We start from the raw sequence: 14,871 nt of genomic DNA on the forward strand, positions 1-14,871 counted from the left end.
AAGTCTTTTACTGCGATAATCATTGTTTATGTGTTTTCACAATCAACATACATGGGATTTTACTTATCTTCTAATTGACGCAGATTAAGCATTTCCATTGATAACAATTACATAATTATTGATAACAAAAACACTAATTTTAAATACTTGACTCCAAATACTTCGTAAACTTAAACATAAATAATAAAAAGATAAGAGGGTCAAGAAATAGATGGAACTTTTTAAATCAATTACATATTTATATTTATTCACATATTTTTAATTTCTAAGCTTTTTGTGTTCTATCTATAATATTTAAGGTACCTGAATCTTCCATGAGGACTGTTTTTTTTTTTTTCGTTTTAAGCTACTCTGAAATAAAACATGCTTGCAAAACACAAAACAGTTGGGCCAAAGTACCTAATCATGAAAAATACAATAACACACATTGTCGATACAAAATAAAGCTCGGCACATTCAGTTTATAACAAAAATGAAACTGTTTTCCGGGTTTGTTAAAAAATATTTAGAAGCAGTTGGTGAGCAGATATAAAAGCAAGCAGGGTCACAAACAGAACATTTGTAAACATTCAGTGATTAAAGAACGTGGTTTTATAGCATTTTCTATAATGGCACCCAATGATAATCTCACAGCTGTTTTACACGGTATTAACGACATGAGATTGGTAAGTAATCTAAATCGTTGAAAATTTTCTAAATTTGGGGTAGGTTAGAATTATTTAACAACGTAGTGTTTCTTATGTCCATTATTCAATGTGTGACTTGTTTAAAAATAGGAGCAAAGACCAATTCCCGTACCCAAAGCAAATCGTAAGTTAGACTACCAAAAACTGTTACTCTCGTTTTACATTCTGGTAAAATTTAGAGGTCCTACTAAGGATGGAAGTCGTCGGTATTTGTGGATCCGACGTCCACTATTTGGTCAGCGGTAGAATCGGTCCTTTCGTCGTAAAAGGACCAATGGTCATCGGTTTGTACGCTCTCATGTCCTTTACGCTTACAATCGTATTCTAAATTTAGGACACGAAGCGTCCGGAACCGTCCTCGAGGTGGGCAAAGACGTGAAAAATTTGAAACCAGGTGATCGCGTGGCCATCGAACCGGGAATAACTTGCCGTCTTTGTCCGGATTGTAAAAATGGAAACTATCATCTCTGCAGGGACATGATCTTTTGCGCGACGCCTCCAGTTGACGGAAACTTAACCAGATACTACGTCCACGATGCGGACTTTTGCCACAAGTACAAATTCACCACTACACAGTGTTTTCATCAAATGAGAATTTGTTTTCAAGATTACCGGACAACATGGATCTGGAAGAAGGTGCCCTCATGGAGCCTCTTTCGGTTGGAGTGCACGCTTGCAAAAGAGCTGGAGTTCGCGTCGGGTCTGTGGTTCTAGTTTTGGGCGCAGGGCCCATCGGGCTTGTGTCGATGCTAACCGCCAAAGCTATGGGCGCTTCGAAAGTCATAATCACGGACTTGGTGGACCATCGTTTGAAAAAAGCCAGAGAACTTGGTGCAGATTTTACTCTACGGATTGATAAAAGTATGACCGAGGACGACATTATTAAAACAATCAAAACACAATTAGGGCAGGATCCTACTGTTACCCTGGAGTGCACAGGAGCTGAGCAGTGTGTCAGGGTTGCTCTACAAGTAATGAGCTGACACGTGGGTTTTGACAATATTTTTTCCTTTCAAACGTTTTAGGTGACGAGATCTGGAGGTGTTGTCATATTAGTCGGGTTAGGAAAATTTGAAATGACTGTACCTTTGGCAGGAGCTTTGGTTCGTGAAGTCAACATTCGTGGAGTTTTTAGATACAATAACGAGTGAGGACGAGAATTGTTATTGTTATGTTTTGGTGAAATTAATTTTTTAGTTATCCCATTGCGATCGAACTGGTGAAAACGGGAAAAGTCAACGTGAAACCCTTGGTTACTCATCATTATACCATTGAAGATACACTGAAAGCTTTCAATACTGCCAAGACGGGAGAAGGAAATCCTATAAAAGTCCTCATACACGCCAATCCCGACTGGAAACCGTGATCGGCCTTGACTTTGTTGTATATCGTAAATTCATATAAAAATAAAATAAATACCAGCATTAAATTTAATCCCACAAAAAATCTAGATAAGTACAAGTACAAATATTTTCCCAACTATTATATTAATCCGTAAAAAACTGAAATGTGTGCGTAATTACGTGTTGAAAGCAAATACATACTACAAAATTAAGTAACAAGACAAAAAAGCAAACGAAAGTGCATTGATGATATTTTATCAATGAAACTTCTATTAATCTTAATCAACTCGCGGCAAGAAAGAGAAACAAGATCTTCGCATACGGTATCAGATTTTACACATTTTAGTATTTAACCTCCCTCCAGTTTCATTCCGGCCGTGCATTTTACTTACTGATATTACGTCAACACAATTTCATTATAAAAGCATATCAGTAACGTACAACAATTTAATATACGTTGTGGCTTATTAGAAGAGAGTGCTCATATCGCTTTATTTTATCAAAATGGCAACAAAAGACAATTTAACAGCGGTTTTGTACGGCATCGAGGACATGCGATTGGTAAGTCGCGGATAAAAATATGCAAAACCTAGTCAAACTGCACCGAATTTTGTAAAAAAAATGTTTGTTGCGTTCTAGGAGCAAAGACCAATTCCAGTACCGAAAGATCATCGTAAGTAGTCAGTTCTCGTATTGCATAATAAATAACAATATTATTGTTGTTTATTAACTGGTTGTTATTCATACTCTAGACAAACTATCAATAATATTGTTGATGTAGGTGTAAAGATAGCGCGCAGATTTATACAATGTTTTTTTTACATTACAGAGGTCCTCCTCAAAATGGAGTCGGTGGGGATATGCGGCTCAGATGTCCACTATTTGGTCAGTGGAAGAATCGGGCCCTTCATCGTCGAAAAACCCATGATAATTGGTATTTTTCAATGTTACAACTTTATTTTACGTTGTGAATTTATTATTTTAATGACTTTCTTATCGTGCCTCCAAAGATAAGATGCCTGAACCTAGCGTAACATTCTTACAGGTCACGAGGCCTCTGGGACCGTTCTCCAAGTCGGTAAAGACGTGAAATCTTTAAAACCTGGTAAACAAAGTCGTAAAATAGCGTAAACAATTCATTTCAATGCGGTTAATAGGTGACCGCGTTGCCATCGAGCCGGGTGTGGGATGTCGCGTTTGTTCTTTCTGCAAAGAAGGCGACTACCATCTTTGTGCCGAGATGATCTTCTGTGCAACTCCCCCCGTTGATGGAAATTTGTCGAGATACTACGTTCACGATGCTGACTTTTGCTACAAGTATGCGCCGTCTTTAATTCAGTACAAACAAACAAAACCAAGGACGTTTCAATATGTCTAAATTTACAAATGCAAATATCACCAGTAGATTATTCTGACCGTTATTGCGACTGTTCAAATTCCATTATCATAATCTGAGAGCAGGTTTTGTATCTGTTGCTCTTATTTGCAGACTTCCCGACAACGTGAGCCTCGACGAGGGGGCTTTGATGGAGCCCCTCTCCGTAGGTGTTCACGCCTGTAAACGTGCCAACGTACGTTTCGGAGATGTGGTACTAATTTTGGGAGCTGGCCCCATCGGTCTCGTGACTCTACTTTCAGCTAAAGCGATGGGAGCCACCAAAACTATAATCACAGGTACGACGAGTACTTTGAATTTTTTCTCGTTGAAATCATAAACCCTTCGTTAGATGTTGTCGAGGGCAGACTGAAAAAAGCCAAAGAAATCGGCGCAGACTATACTTTGAAAATCGAGAAGAACATGTCGGAAGAACAGATTGTTAAGACAATTAAAGAGCTCTTGGGGGAAGACCCGAATATCAGTTTGGATTGCACTGGTGTGGAGCAGTGCGTCCGAGTTGCCCTGCAGGTAAAAAATTGTTGTTTATTTAACGAGTTCACGTGTACGGTTGGCTTAAAAAAAAAACGGGAACTGTCAGAAAAAGTTCTGTAAGATTTTATTAAATTTTTATAGTTTGAAACGGCCTTATAGAATTTAGGTTAAAAAACTGCACTTATGTGTCAGAAATACTACTGTCAAACAGACACAAATTGACATAAATTGACAAATTAAATTTTCAGTTCACATTAGGTCAAATTTCATTTCCCGTTTTTTTTTAAGCCAACTGTAAATTGGGTTCTTTATGGCATGAGTGGGCCAGTTTAAAACGCGACTGAAATGAGCGTTTTAAAGGCCCACGAACGAGTTGAATACGTTTTTTTGTTCAACGAGCCCTTTAAAGGCTCCAAATCGCTTAAAATCTTTAAAATTAGCTTGACGTTTCATTTTGACAATTTGTGACATTTATCAAAATGCGTTCACACAGGAGAACATTCTCAAAATTTTGACAGTGTCGAACAAAATTAGTTATTTGCACAACTACTTATGAAAGTCATACTTTTTTTTTCATGAATTTGCAGTTTGATTAACAAGGGCGTAGCCCGAGACTTTCATAACGTGTTGTACAGTTGCGGAATTAAAATTTCAGGCAGTATTGTCAATGTCATGATATAAATTCTAAAACAACCTTTACGTTAATAACCTTATTTTTTACTCTTGTCATGTTTTTGTCTTTTTGGCATTCAAAAATTATTATTTGTGGCATAATCACGGGTAGGCAACATATCAAAGCGATGATTTAATTACACTCAGTGCAACTAACTGAAATCTTAAAATTCAAAATTGATTGGGTGACTGACAAAGAAAAGTTTAATTTTTGAATGTCAGTCATGATGACAGTAGAAGGTGCTTTACAGAGATTTTATTGAAGTGATAGAAAAATAGTGCCCGCAGTTTTAATTCCGCAACTCTACACATTTTTTTTTTTTGCATATCGATGTAAGATGAGAAATTTGGTCTAAAAGGATTTATGAAAAATTACAAAAACAAAAAATAGGTATGCTTTGACAATCATCTCCAAGGAAATTGAATAAAACGATGCAAAAAAGTAGTATCCCTTTTTTTACTCCCACACTGTCAAAGTGTTTGCAAGTTGCCGCACTGTTGTTCTGAGATTATTAGTAATTTTTTATTTAACGTTGGCGCAAAAGATTGAAATTTTCATTTTGGTTCATTTTCTTTCATTAAAAGTATTACTTACACGAAATGACTGAACAAGAAGAAGATATGAAACGTAAAAGAATACTTACTGCCAGAGAGAAGCGGGGTATTATTAATTATTGTGTGGAAAGAAGAGAATTAACTCCATTAACATAACCAAACTTTTCTTGTTGATGTTTTTATAACTAGATTTTGTGTACAGGCAATTGAAAAGGTATGTCACCATAGGTAGGTACACAAAAAAAATCAAAAATTTGACACTGACAGTGCGGGAGTACGGATATACCTACTATAAACATACTTTCACTACGATTTTTCGTGTAAAAAAGTACTACTTTCACTACAATTTTTCGTGTAAAAAAGTGCCACTTTCATTACGTTATGCAAAAAACATATTTTCCTCATCTTCGTGTCTAAAATTGTTTTACAGGCTACAAAAACTGGAGGAGTGGTCACACTAGTCGGGTTGGGTAAATTTGAGATGAATCTGCCCTTGACCAGTGCCCTTATCCGGGAAGTAGACATAAGAGGCGTGTTTCGGTACAATAACGAGTAAGTGGTGGTTTTATTTTGGTTAGTACATTGTCATGTGAAGTTTGTTTTTGTCTTATCTAATCGATTTCGAGTGACTCTTCATAACATGTTTGCGGTGGTTTATGCTGTCGGGCAATTAAAGTCGGCACATTTGAAAACCCTGTCAACAACAATTAAGATCTGGAGGGTTTAAGCGATTTCAGAGTGTTTGTTTGATGTTAAAATATTTTCAGCTATCCAACTGCCATCGAAATGGTTAAAACCGGGAAAGCAAATGTGAAAACGTTGATAACACACCACTACAAAATCGAGGATACTGTGAAAGCTTTCCATACTGCCAAAACGGGAGAGGGGAATCCGATTAAGATCTTGATTCACGCCAGTGCTGACTGGAAACCATGATTTTTTTAATATTGTAATACATACTTACCTACTGGCTTTTTATGTCAGGTTAAAAAACATTCGATTATATTTTTGGAAAAAATACACTTGTTTTTTATTATTTTGTTTTGTCTTGTTTATGACGTAACCTTTGTCATTGTCAAAATTTGTAATTCCGCTGTGTGGCAAATTTAGATCAAAAAATTTTAGTACTAGAAATCAAAATATATGTCTACATGTGTTTTACGCTAGAACAAATTTGTCTTCAGAAAGATGCTTTTTCGAAATTTAAAAAACATTTCAAAAATTTACGCCAAGAGATTTTCCCCGAGGTTTGTCCATTTTAATTCTTTTGACTAAACCCTCTTAAAATATTTATGTTTTATTGCTTATATAAACACGTTCACTTACGAAAACCTTATTTTCCACCTACTTAGCGCCGTTTTTGGTCACCACATACTCACGAATTTCTCCCCCTCTTTGTAAACGAACTCTTAAGAACGATCTTAGCATTTTATTTTAATTTAAATGATCAGTTTAGTTTAACCACCAAGCCACAGACAGACAATTTAACGGCTGTTTTGTACGGAATTGGCGACTTGCGATTGGTAAGTAAAGAAACCGGACGCTACAAAAATAATGCATGTGTGCTTGAAGGAACAAAGGCCAATTCCTGAACCAAAAGACCACCGTAAGTATGGACACCTAGACCTTCTTCCGATTATTTCTGCGAATTGCAGAGGTGCTTCTCCGCATGGAATCGATAGGAATATGTGGATCGGACGTTCATTATCTTGTAGAGGGAAGGATCGGTCCTTTCGTAGTTGAAAAACCGATGGTTATCGGTACCACTTCCCAAACAACTAAAACGGTAATATAGAAGATGTGTTTCCAGGTCACGAAGCTTCAGGAACTGTGGTTCAAGTGGGGAAAGACGTTAAAAATCTCAAACCGGGTAATGTAATAAAATCTAACAAACCACACAAAAATCACGAAAAAACACATTAGGAGATCGAGTCGCGATAGAACCCGGAGTCGGCTGCCGCGTGTGCAGTTTTTGCAAAGAAGGCAGGTACCACCTTTGTCCTGACATGGCTTTTTGCGCAACTCCTCCCATCGATGGGAATTTGACAAGATTCTACGTCCATGACGCTGATTTCTGTTTCAAGTAACCAAGTACCACTGTCGTACTAGTAGTACTACATCCCGAAATTGTAGACTTCCCGATCATGTGAGTCTCGATGAGGGCGTCCTAATGGAACCCTTAGCCGTGGGTGTTCACTCTTGTAAAAGAGCAAACGTCCGTTTCGGAGATGTCGTTTTAGTGATGGGCGCCGGTCCCATAGGTCTTGTGACGATGATGGCCGCGAAAGCTATGGCGGCTACCGCAGTTTTCATCACAGGCACGAATCAGACGTACTCTGAACGACCCCCTCACGGATTTTATTGTAGATCTGGCAGACTTTCGTTTGAAAAAAGCTAAAGAATTGGGTGCCGATTATGTTATGAAAATACGAAAAGACATGCAAGATAAAGATGTTATAGCGAAAATTAAAGAGACGTTGGGGGAAGACCCGAATGTTACGATAGATTGTACGGGTGCTGAGCAGTGCATCAGGATTGCTTTGCAGGTTTTGTTCGAAATACCGTTGCCGTTTTAAATTGTGGTTATAGAGGTCTTAGTTTCTTTATTGAAACTTTTAGGTCACAAGAACAGGAGGTGTGGTAGTTTTAGCGGGGATGGATAAATTTGAAGTGACACTTCCTTTAACAAGCGCCATTTTTCGCGAAGTCGACATAAGAGGAATATTTAGATACAACAACGAGTGAGTATGTAATATCGTGGAAAAGTGCTTTTAAATTTTCAATTAAATCTCTATCTCGAATTGGAACAAATATGAATATGGTGAGGTTAGAAAAACTAAAAGTCGAATAAAAAATGTCGCTCAAAATATTTGTGGTTAATTGCCACGTTTAAAATGCATTCACGTTGGCGTAATGGGAGGCTATGGAAATTTTGCATTTAATTTGGTAGTAAAGCTGTTTATTGGGTTATGTTTTTCTAAGTTTGAGGTTATAAATAGCGTCAATGTCTAGTGCATGGTTGTTAGTTTTACTAGTTTGCAATAGAAGAATACTCAGACATCGTGGAAAATTCAGCAACATGTTATGTTCATTTTGATAGGTCCGCATGGCAGGCACTTTAATGACGGAAATCAAACAGTAAACGCGTAAAAAAATCATTCATGGCCTCCCATTATGCCAAAACAACGTACACGATGTTTACACGAGTAATTCGTTGATTGATGTGATCCAATTAATTGTAGTCGTCTGTGCTTTTTAATTTTTTGGAGATAATAAAATACCAAATGGTAAATGGAATCCGCCAAGAATAATGACAAGATAGATATTTTGCATAAGCAATAGTTATTTATGTAAACGCACTTTTCCATTAACAGTTTCATTAACTCAATTCTAGCTACCCGACCGCTATTGAAATGGTAAAAAATAAAAAAGCCAACGTAAAAGCTTTGATAACACACCACTTTAAAATGGAAGATACCGTAAAAGCTTTCCAAACAGCCAGAACTGGAGAGGGCTATCCAATCAAAATTATTATACACGCCAATCCAGATTGGAAGCCTTGATGTGGTTTCGGATGGATTAAAAAATTGTTTTTGTATTTTGATGGTTGTAAGAAAGATTTTCAAGCAAGCTAATTTGTATGAAATTTATTATGACATACAACACAGATTTTCAAAAAAATACATTTTCAACTGTTAAAAAATGTCGTTTGTTGCGCTGATAAGATTGTTTAAATATGCAAAAATCATTACCTTTCTTACCCTTATCCTTTTGCCATAAATTGTGGCGGTAACAACGTGCGCGTTGCGAGAGAGACGGCTGGAGTTTATCGAGAGACGATGGAGTTCAATTTCCAATCGGATCAATGGCCGATGACCGATCAGAGGCTAAATAACATCTGATTTGGAGCACTAGGAGAGCAGAAAGGTGTGGAGGTAACCGTTAAGCCGCCAATATTTCCGATAGGTTTACATCAATCGATTTCATGCTCGTTTACCGCGCAATAAATTGTTTATTGGATTTGGCTCGTTTTCAAATTATTTCCAGTACATGCGGTCGATTCGGGATGTGATTACGTTAGTAAAAGTTCGTTTCACTCTCTCGCACATACAAAATACAAACGAATGTTACTTTATTTGAAATAACTTCTGAATAGAGTTGACTAGATGCAGAGGCCGAAGATTCCTCCATCTCTTCCCGTTTCTGCTAGCCTGATATTAGGCGGGCCAAGCGAGGAGCTCGCATTCCGTTTCCCGCATTCTTCACGTTATTCTCTGATCGAGGAACTTTAAAACCAGATGGCGTGTCGGTCTTTAAATCAATTCAAACAATTACATATTTTTGATTTTTTTTAGTCACTTAGATTTTCATTTGTAATAAATACAGTTAGTTATTTATTGAATATGAAATAAATTTTTTACAAAATATTTTGACAAGTAAAAAAAGGATTGGCAGCGGTGGGATTCGAACCCACGCCTCCGAAGAGACTGGTGCCTTAAACCAGCGCCTTAGACCGCTCGGCCACGCTACCTTACACCTGAAAAACATCCTGTATCTCATATGTAAACGCGAAGGCACATTTAAATATTTTTTTAAATAAAGATTAAAAATTATATAAATATTTTTGAAGCTTTAATATTCATATTTATTTAAATTTCATTTTTAATGAGAAACTTTTTTTTAAATTAAAGTAGTGAACTACATATTTATTACATATCATAGTTGAAGTGAAATGAATTAGACATAGTAGGTAATAATAGTATAAGAAAGATTTGGAAAGTATGAAAAAATATTTGTGGTAATACACGGTAATGTTACACATGCCCCTAAAATAGATCATGAATAAACAGTTTTTGAGAAAGCGCGCTTATGTTCTAAAAGAATGTAAAAATAGAAAATCTACACCTACTACAAGAAAAGTCGACGTCACAACATTAAAATAACACTTTGTACTTATTTTAATACCTGTCACATTAGTGATTAATACTAAAGACACTAACCACACAACAATTTATGGATGAACTCACAGGACTTTTAAATTTAAGTATCTAGATATAGTCTGGCCAAAAAAATTTCCACCTAATGAATGGCCCAATATGCCAGTCACTGCCGCCCTAATCCCTAATTTTTAATCTAGGGTAGCTGCACAATTTATTGTAGAGACAAATTAACTATAGAGCTGTTTTGGAAATAGACGTACAAAGATAAATCGGCCATTAGTGACGTAGAAAAAAGATAACAAAAGCCTTTTCGAGATTTTAAAAATAACTAAAAAATTGTTGAAAACTTCCAGGACCCTGCTGAATTATGTACTTCTGGTTGCTTAGCAACAATAATAAAATAATTAATTATTGTACAATCGCGGCCATCCAAAAGTGAACGATAGCTTTCGAAAATTTCCGTATTTTTCGTTAGATTAAATTAGGCTGTATTCATTGGCGTTCGTGAAACCTGTTTTCTTGTCAACGCCTCTTCATATTGAAGATGTCAGTCTTACTGCAATGTAATTCTCTCGCCACAGCAGTCAACGACCAATTTTCTTCAGCTTTGCATAGCCCTAGCTGTCTCAATCGGAGGGAGATGTCGTGGCATTTAAAAAAAATACTTTCAATATTGTTTTAACGCTATGCAAAATGCAAAAGGCTACCAATCATTTCACGTGGTTTGCTGAACCCACATGTAGGTACGTATATTTCAAAAACACTCTGTATAAATGAAACAAATGCCATATTTTTCGAATTTGAACATTAACCAGGTCCAGAATATCTTGATTGTGTAGTTAAACACACTGTGTTATTTCAAATTATTACAATAAATATTTTGTATTTTTTACAGTAAGTATCCATTTTTATACATTTTCGCCTTTCTTCTTTGAATCTTTTTTTTTTTCTTGTTGCTAACATTAGGTTTGACATGCTTTTTCCAGTTGTTTTTTCTGATTTAAACTTATCCAAGTGTCTCATTGAAAATGTTCACTCTGCAACAGATCCTGTAAATTCTTCACGATTCGGACACTGGTGAGAATAAGAGTCTACTAAGAATTAATTGATATTTCTTTAAAAAAAACGAAAAAAAAAGGAGAATGTAGAAGATATCGTTCAGGAAACATGTCACTGTACAAATGACACGGTTGTAAAACATTTCCTCACGCTAATGCAAAATCACTATGTTTGTTAATTTAGAATTGGCGTAATTCTCCATTTCGGCACTAAACAAAACCCGAAAATTTAAAATTTCGAACGAAAAGAACAAGCGATGGAGATAAACACACTTTTGCCATAAAAAAAAAACTTGATAAGATTTTAATTGAGACAGCAAAAGCAAGCTGATGACATTTTTTAATTCTAAGCAAAATTCTATTATCAGTTAAAATTATACAGGGTATTATGGAAGTCCACGTAATACATTTAATCACCAATAGAACTCTTTAAAATATACAGTGGCGAGCACGGAATTTCGCACACATCGGACATTTCACTGGCATAATTTTATTAAAATGAGATACTGGCGGCAGTTTCGTGACAATTTAGGTGAAACATCAGTCATGATCACATATATCATAATTGATTATAATGACAATAAAGCTTAGACTATAGGCTCTGCCATTTCTATTGAAACACCACCTGTTGGAATTTTCCTAAAATTTAGCAATGTGTAACAGGTTCGGTTGGTTGTAAAACGACTTTTAGTGAGAAATTTGAAATTTTGACATTTTCTAGTTCCTAAAACGTCAAAGCAAATCACTGTCAAAATAAGTATGATAAATTGATAAATCAATGATCTAATTACACATTTAGCAATTATTTATTTCGTCGACGCATCGTGCATTCTTAATATATATAATAATTTAATATAAATGTCAATAGAAATCTAAAAATTTTACGCCTGCGAGTCCTACCACTACAAATGTGAGTGAGTGGTTTTTAGCGTGGTTATCTGTCGTGGTTAGTGTTCCTGCTGGAAGATGGAAGGTAAAACCCAAGGGAAACTCAAAGAATTTTAATCAATGAACAAAGAAATTACAAAATCAAAGGATTGGAGCCAGTTTTGGAATCTTGAAGGATTTCGCCTCTCAGGTGTGATTGGATAATTCTGTAGACAGTAATATCAGATACCTATCTGGAAAAAGAAATTGGTATTATGGGGGTATATAGACAATGTGGGATAAGGTTGTAAGGATTAAAAAAAAAATAGGAGTTTGAGAAACTCATAATTGAATGAATTTGGGAAAAGTTTAAGTAAAAAAATAATTATTTTGGTTTATTTCAATGTACTTCTATGTATTAAGTATTTTAATAAACTACACTTGCTGAAATGCTTTTTTTATTGAATATTTCTTATACTGAAACCACAGAAGATCGACGAAACTAACACATAACCTCACTTTTCTGCTGTTAAAGTTAAATGAGTTATAATAATTAATAACAAATAAAACTGCACTTAAAGTTTAGCTGAAGAGATGAAAATCAAAGTTACAATTAATTCCAATTTAGAGCAATAATTTAAGGTGTCCCCTCAAGGCGCATGTGCCAAGTGGCGTGTAATAAAAAGTGCGGGATTTAATTTTGATGTTATACCTAAATGTTAGCATTCTTAGCAGATGTAAATACGTTCTAAGCTGAAGACCCAGACGCTTTTTAGAATGATAGAAAAACACCTTTTTAACTTACGGAAAAGATTTCTGAAATTTCGACACAAATTTTTCCGACTTACCACATTGGCTGACTTAAATGCAGTTAAATCATATAATTTAATAAGAGTTCTCTTCATGTCAGCACCCATAAGGACTGGTTTTTTTTTTATTTTGCTCTATTTTCGCGAAAAAACAATAAATTCTTGATAATTATTGGGTTATAATTGAATGAAAGACGCGTTGAGTCAAATATGACATGACATTCAACAAAAATCAAGATTGGCAATAATAGTCAAAAAATTACTAAACATATTTGCAGCGTTGCCAAACTGTCAATCAACAGGTGGTGTTTCAATAGAAATGGCAAAGCCTATAGATAGTTTTTTTTAATGACATACAAATTGGTGTGCGAAATTCCGTGCTCCTCACTGTACATTTTTTACATATTTTTTTAACCCCTAATTTGACACTTTGCTCATGGGATAATTATTATCAATTGAATCGAAAGAGAGAGTGAAAATGTTTTTTTCTTCAAACGTCCGTAAATTATGACATTATCCTGCTGCATTGATAATGCTAAAGTGTCACTTCATTGTCATGGCATCTAACGAGCTGACGAGCGGCAGCTAAAGTTATTATCTCCGCTGAGAGCGGCAGATAGAGTTATTATCTCCGCTGAGGGCGTCCGTGAAGTTATTATCTCCGCTGAGAGCGGCAGATAAAGTTATTATTTCCGCTGAGGGCGTCCGTGAAGTTATTATCTCCGCTGATGAGTGGCAGTAAAGTAAACTAGCTAAATCATTTGAAATTCCTACCTGGTTTCTTAACATGTCTTAAATAATTTCATTTGTTATGAAGGTTTGAAGAAAAAATAGTATATGTTATTCGGAGCAAAAATGGTTTTATGTGCTTTGGCTGGTTTGTCTGTCTCACTGCGTTCGACAGCCAATCTACCAACCGCAGCACATAAAACTTCATTTTTGCTCCTCATAACATAATATACTATTATGCGATAAAAACTTGATAGTTTTTGAAGTTTTGCTCCAGTACTAATACATAGTGTTTACTGTTTTTAATTGGAGTATTTTAATCGAGTAATTTTTTTTCGTGTTTCGTTATCAATGGATGTGTAAACAAATGAGCGGATATAAATTTTAGAGTTCAAATTATGTGTATTTAATTTTAACGCTGTTTTGAAGAATTGATTCTTTTTTATTTTAACGAGTCCTATTGGTGGTTAAATTTATTACGTGGACTTCCATAACACCCTATTTATTTAAAATTGTTATTATCACCCAAATAGTACGAGGTACGAGTAAGGTCATATTCCTTTTTAAGAGTTTCCAATAATTGTTTGCAGAACATACACGAAAGCAAATTTGTCTACAGTAAAAAGGTAAAATTTTTGTAAACAAGATTACAGTTCATACATATGTAAAATGTAAAGAATAGGAAAACTAGGAAATAGGAAAACTAGGAAAAAAACATGTGCGTAGAAGGGACAGTTGACTGTTCGAGGTGTCCACCGTATGGTGATTTAGACAAGATTTTAGAAATTTCTGCTTACAGAATTCATTTATCTCAATTCAATTTCTTTTTTCTCAAACTCTGAAAAAGAGAACTGAAAAATAAACAAACAGTTATTTTAGTTTTAAAGTGATAGAAAAACACTTTGTCGTCCTGCTAAAAATACTAAGTAGCCCCAGACAAGCGACCCATTTGAGATTGTTGCACAGTTTTGATTTTCAGTTTGTGCGACCTCAATTTAAAATTTATTATTATTTATATTTACCTACTTAAAAAAAAACATTCAAGTCAATTTAATCCGTACAGATTGCAGAGTCATTTTTCATTTTTATGTTCTGAAGTGGTTTCAAATTTGTAATTGTTGCAGATGTAGACAAAAACAATTTGTTTCGGGACTCCTGTATAGTAGCATCGCGTTGGATTAATGTCTAGGGCGTATGTTGGCTTCAGATCAATGAGAAAATTTCACACGTTCGTTTTGATAGTGCATCCAGAAGGAATGACGATTTAAATGAAATAGATGTGGCAGAACCGTAACAAAAACGTCACAGACGTATGAATATGATGACTAATAGATCTAAGTTT

At 35.4% G+C, this 14,871-nt stretch overlaps 3 protein-coding genes and 1 non-coding gene across 7 annotated transcripts; 3 read left to right on the forward strand and 1 right to left on the reverse strand.

Moving 5' to 3' along the window:
• The first annotated feature begins 511 nt into the window (after nt 1-511).
• On the forward strand, nt 512-2,120 carry LOC138135919 (sorbitol dehydrogenase-like). The gene is made up of 7 exons (XM_069054893.1): nt 512-665; nt 777-810; nt 866-970; nt 1,021-1,240; nt 1,294-1,657; nt 1,712-1,833; nt 1,884-2,120. Exons 1-7 carry the CDS (start codon nt 609-611, stop codon nt 2,050-2,052), a joined length of 1,071 nt encoding a protein of 356 aa, XP_068910994.1. The 5' UTR covers nt 512-608; the 3' UTR covers nt 2,053-2,120.
• Nucleotides 2,121-2,402: 282 nt separating this feature from the next.
• LOC138135918 (sorbitol dehydrogenase-like) lies at nt 2,403-6,162 on the forward strand. Its single transcript, XM_069054892.1, has 9 exons — nt 2,403-2,590; nt 2,669-2,702; nt 2,859-2,963; nt 3,075-3,134; nt 3,187-3,346; nt 3,519-3,703; nt 3,757-3,935; nt 5,557-5,678; nt 5,894-6,162. Exons 1-9 carry the CDS (start codon nt 2,534-2,536, stop codon nt 6,060-6,062), a joined length of 1,071 nt encoding a protein of 356 aa, XP_068910993.1. The 5' UTR covers nt 2,403-2,533; the 3' UTR covers nt 6,063-6,162.
• Nucleotides 6,163-6,173: 11 nt separating this feature from the next.
• LOC138135916 (sorbitol dehydrogenase-like) lies at nt 6,174-8,757 on the forward strand. 4 transcript variants are annotated; one of them, XM_069054890.1, is made up of 10 exons: nt 6,174-6,373; nt 6,583-6,649; nt 6,699-6,732; nt 6,782-6,886; nt 6,937-6,996; nt 7,050-7,209; nt 7,260-7,444; nt 7,494-7,672; nt 7,746-7,867; nt 8,521-8,757. In XM_069054890.1, exons 1-10 carry the CDS (start codon nt 6,315-6,317, stop codon nt 8,687-8,689), a joined length of 1,140 nt encoding a protein of 379 aa, XP_068910991.1. In that variant the 5' UTR covers nt 6,174-6,314; the 3' UTR covers nt 8,690-8,757. The 4 variants fall into 4 exon arrangements, with proteins under 4 accessions (XP_068910991.1, XP_068910989.1, XP_068910990.1 ...); XM_069054888.1 differs by having other exon boundaries at nt 6,242-6,373; nt 6,479-6,649; XM_069054889.1 differs by having other exon boundaries at nt 6,244-6,373; nt 6,578-6,649.
• An 818-nt stretch (nt 8,758-9,575) lies between these two features.
• TRNAL-AAG (transfer RNA leucine (anticodon AAG)) lies at nt 9,576-9,657 on the reverse strand. Its single transcript has one exon. It is a non-coding gene; the product is annotated as a tRNA-Leu (tRNA).
• Between the last annotated feature and the right edge of the window lie 5,214 nt (nt 9,658-14,871).

Source organism: Tenebrio molitor, chromosome 7 (assembly GCF_963966145.1).
Source record: "Tenebrio molitor chromosome 7, icTenMoli1.1, whole genome shotgun sequence".
NCBI classification, from domain to species: domain Eukaryota; kingdom Metazoa; phylum Arthropoda; class Insecta; order Coleoptera; family Tenebrionidae; genus Tenebrio; species Tenebrio molitor.

What these genes read in the sequence shown, in the direction of transcription:
- LOC138135919 (XM_069054893.1), top strand. Translation starts at nt 609, where the DNA reads ATGGCACCCAATGATAATCTCACAGCTGTTTTACACGGTATTAACGAC. An exon ending in GTATTAACGACATGAGATTG is followed by an intron (nt 666 to 776) that starts GTAAGTAATCTA and finishes GTTTAAAAATAG; the next exon opens with GAGCAAAGACCAATTCCCGT. An exon ending in GATGCGGACTTTTGCCACAA is followed by an intron (nt 1,241 to 1,293) that starts GTACAAATTCAC and finishes TTTGTTTTCAAG; the next exon opens with ATTACCGGACAACATGGATC.
- LOC138135918 (XM_069054892.1), top strand. Translation starts at nt 2,534, where the DNA reads ATGGCAACAAAAGACAATTTAACAGCGGTTTTGTACGGCATCGAGGAC. An exon ending in GCATCGAGGACATGCGATTG is followed by an intron (nt 2,591 to 2,668) that starts GTAAGTCGCGGA and finishes GTTGCGTTCTAG; the next exon opens with GAGCAAAGACCAATTCCAGT. An exon ending in GTGTTTCGGTACAATAACGA is followed by an intron (nt 5,679 to 5,893) that starts GTAAGTGGTGGT and finishes AAATATTTTCAG; the next exon opens with CTATCCAACTGCCATCGAAA.
- LOC138135916 (XM_069054888.1), top strand. Translation starts at nt 6,278, where the DNA reads ATGTGTTTTACGCTAGAACAAATTTGTCTTCAGAAAGATGCTTTTTCG. An exon ending in GCCAAGAGATTTTCCCCGAG is followed by an intron (nt 6,374 to 6,478) that starts GTTTGTCCATTT and finishes CCACCTACTTAG; the next exon opens with CGCCGTTTTTGGTCACCACA. An exon ending in GACGCTGATTTCTGTTTCAA is followed by an intron (nt 7,210 to 7,259) that starts GTAACCAAGTAC and finishes CCGAAATTGTAG; the next exon opens with ACTTCCCGATCATGTGAGTC.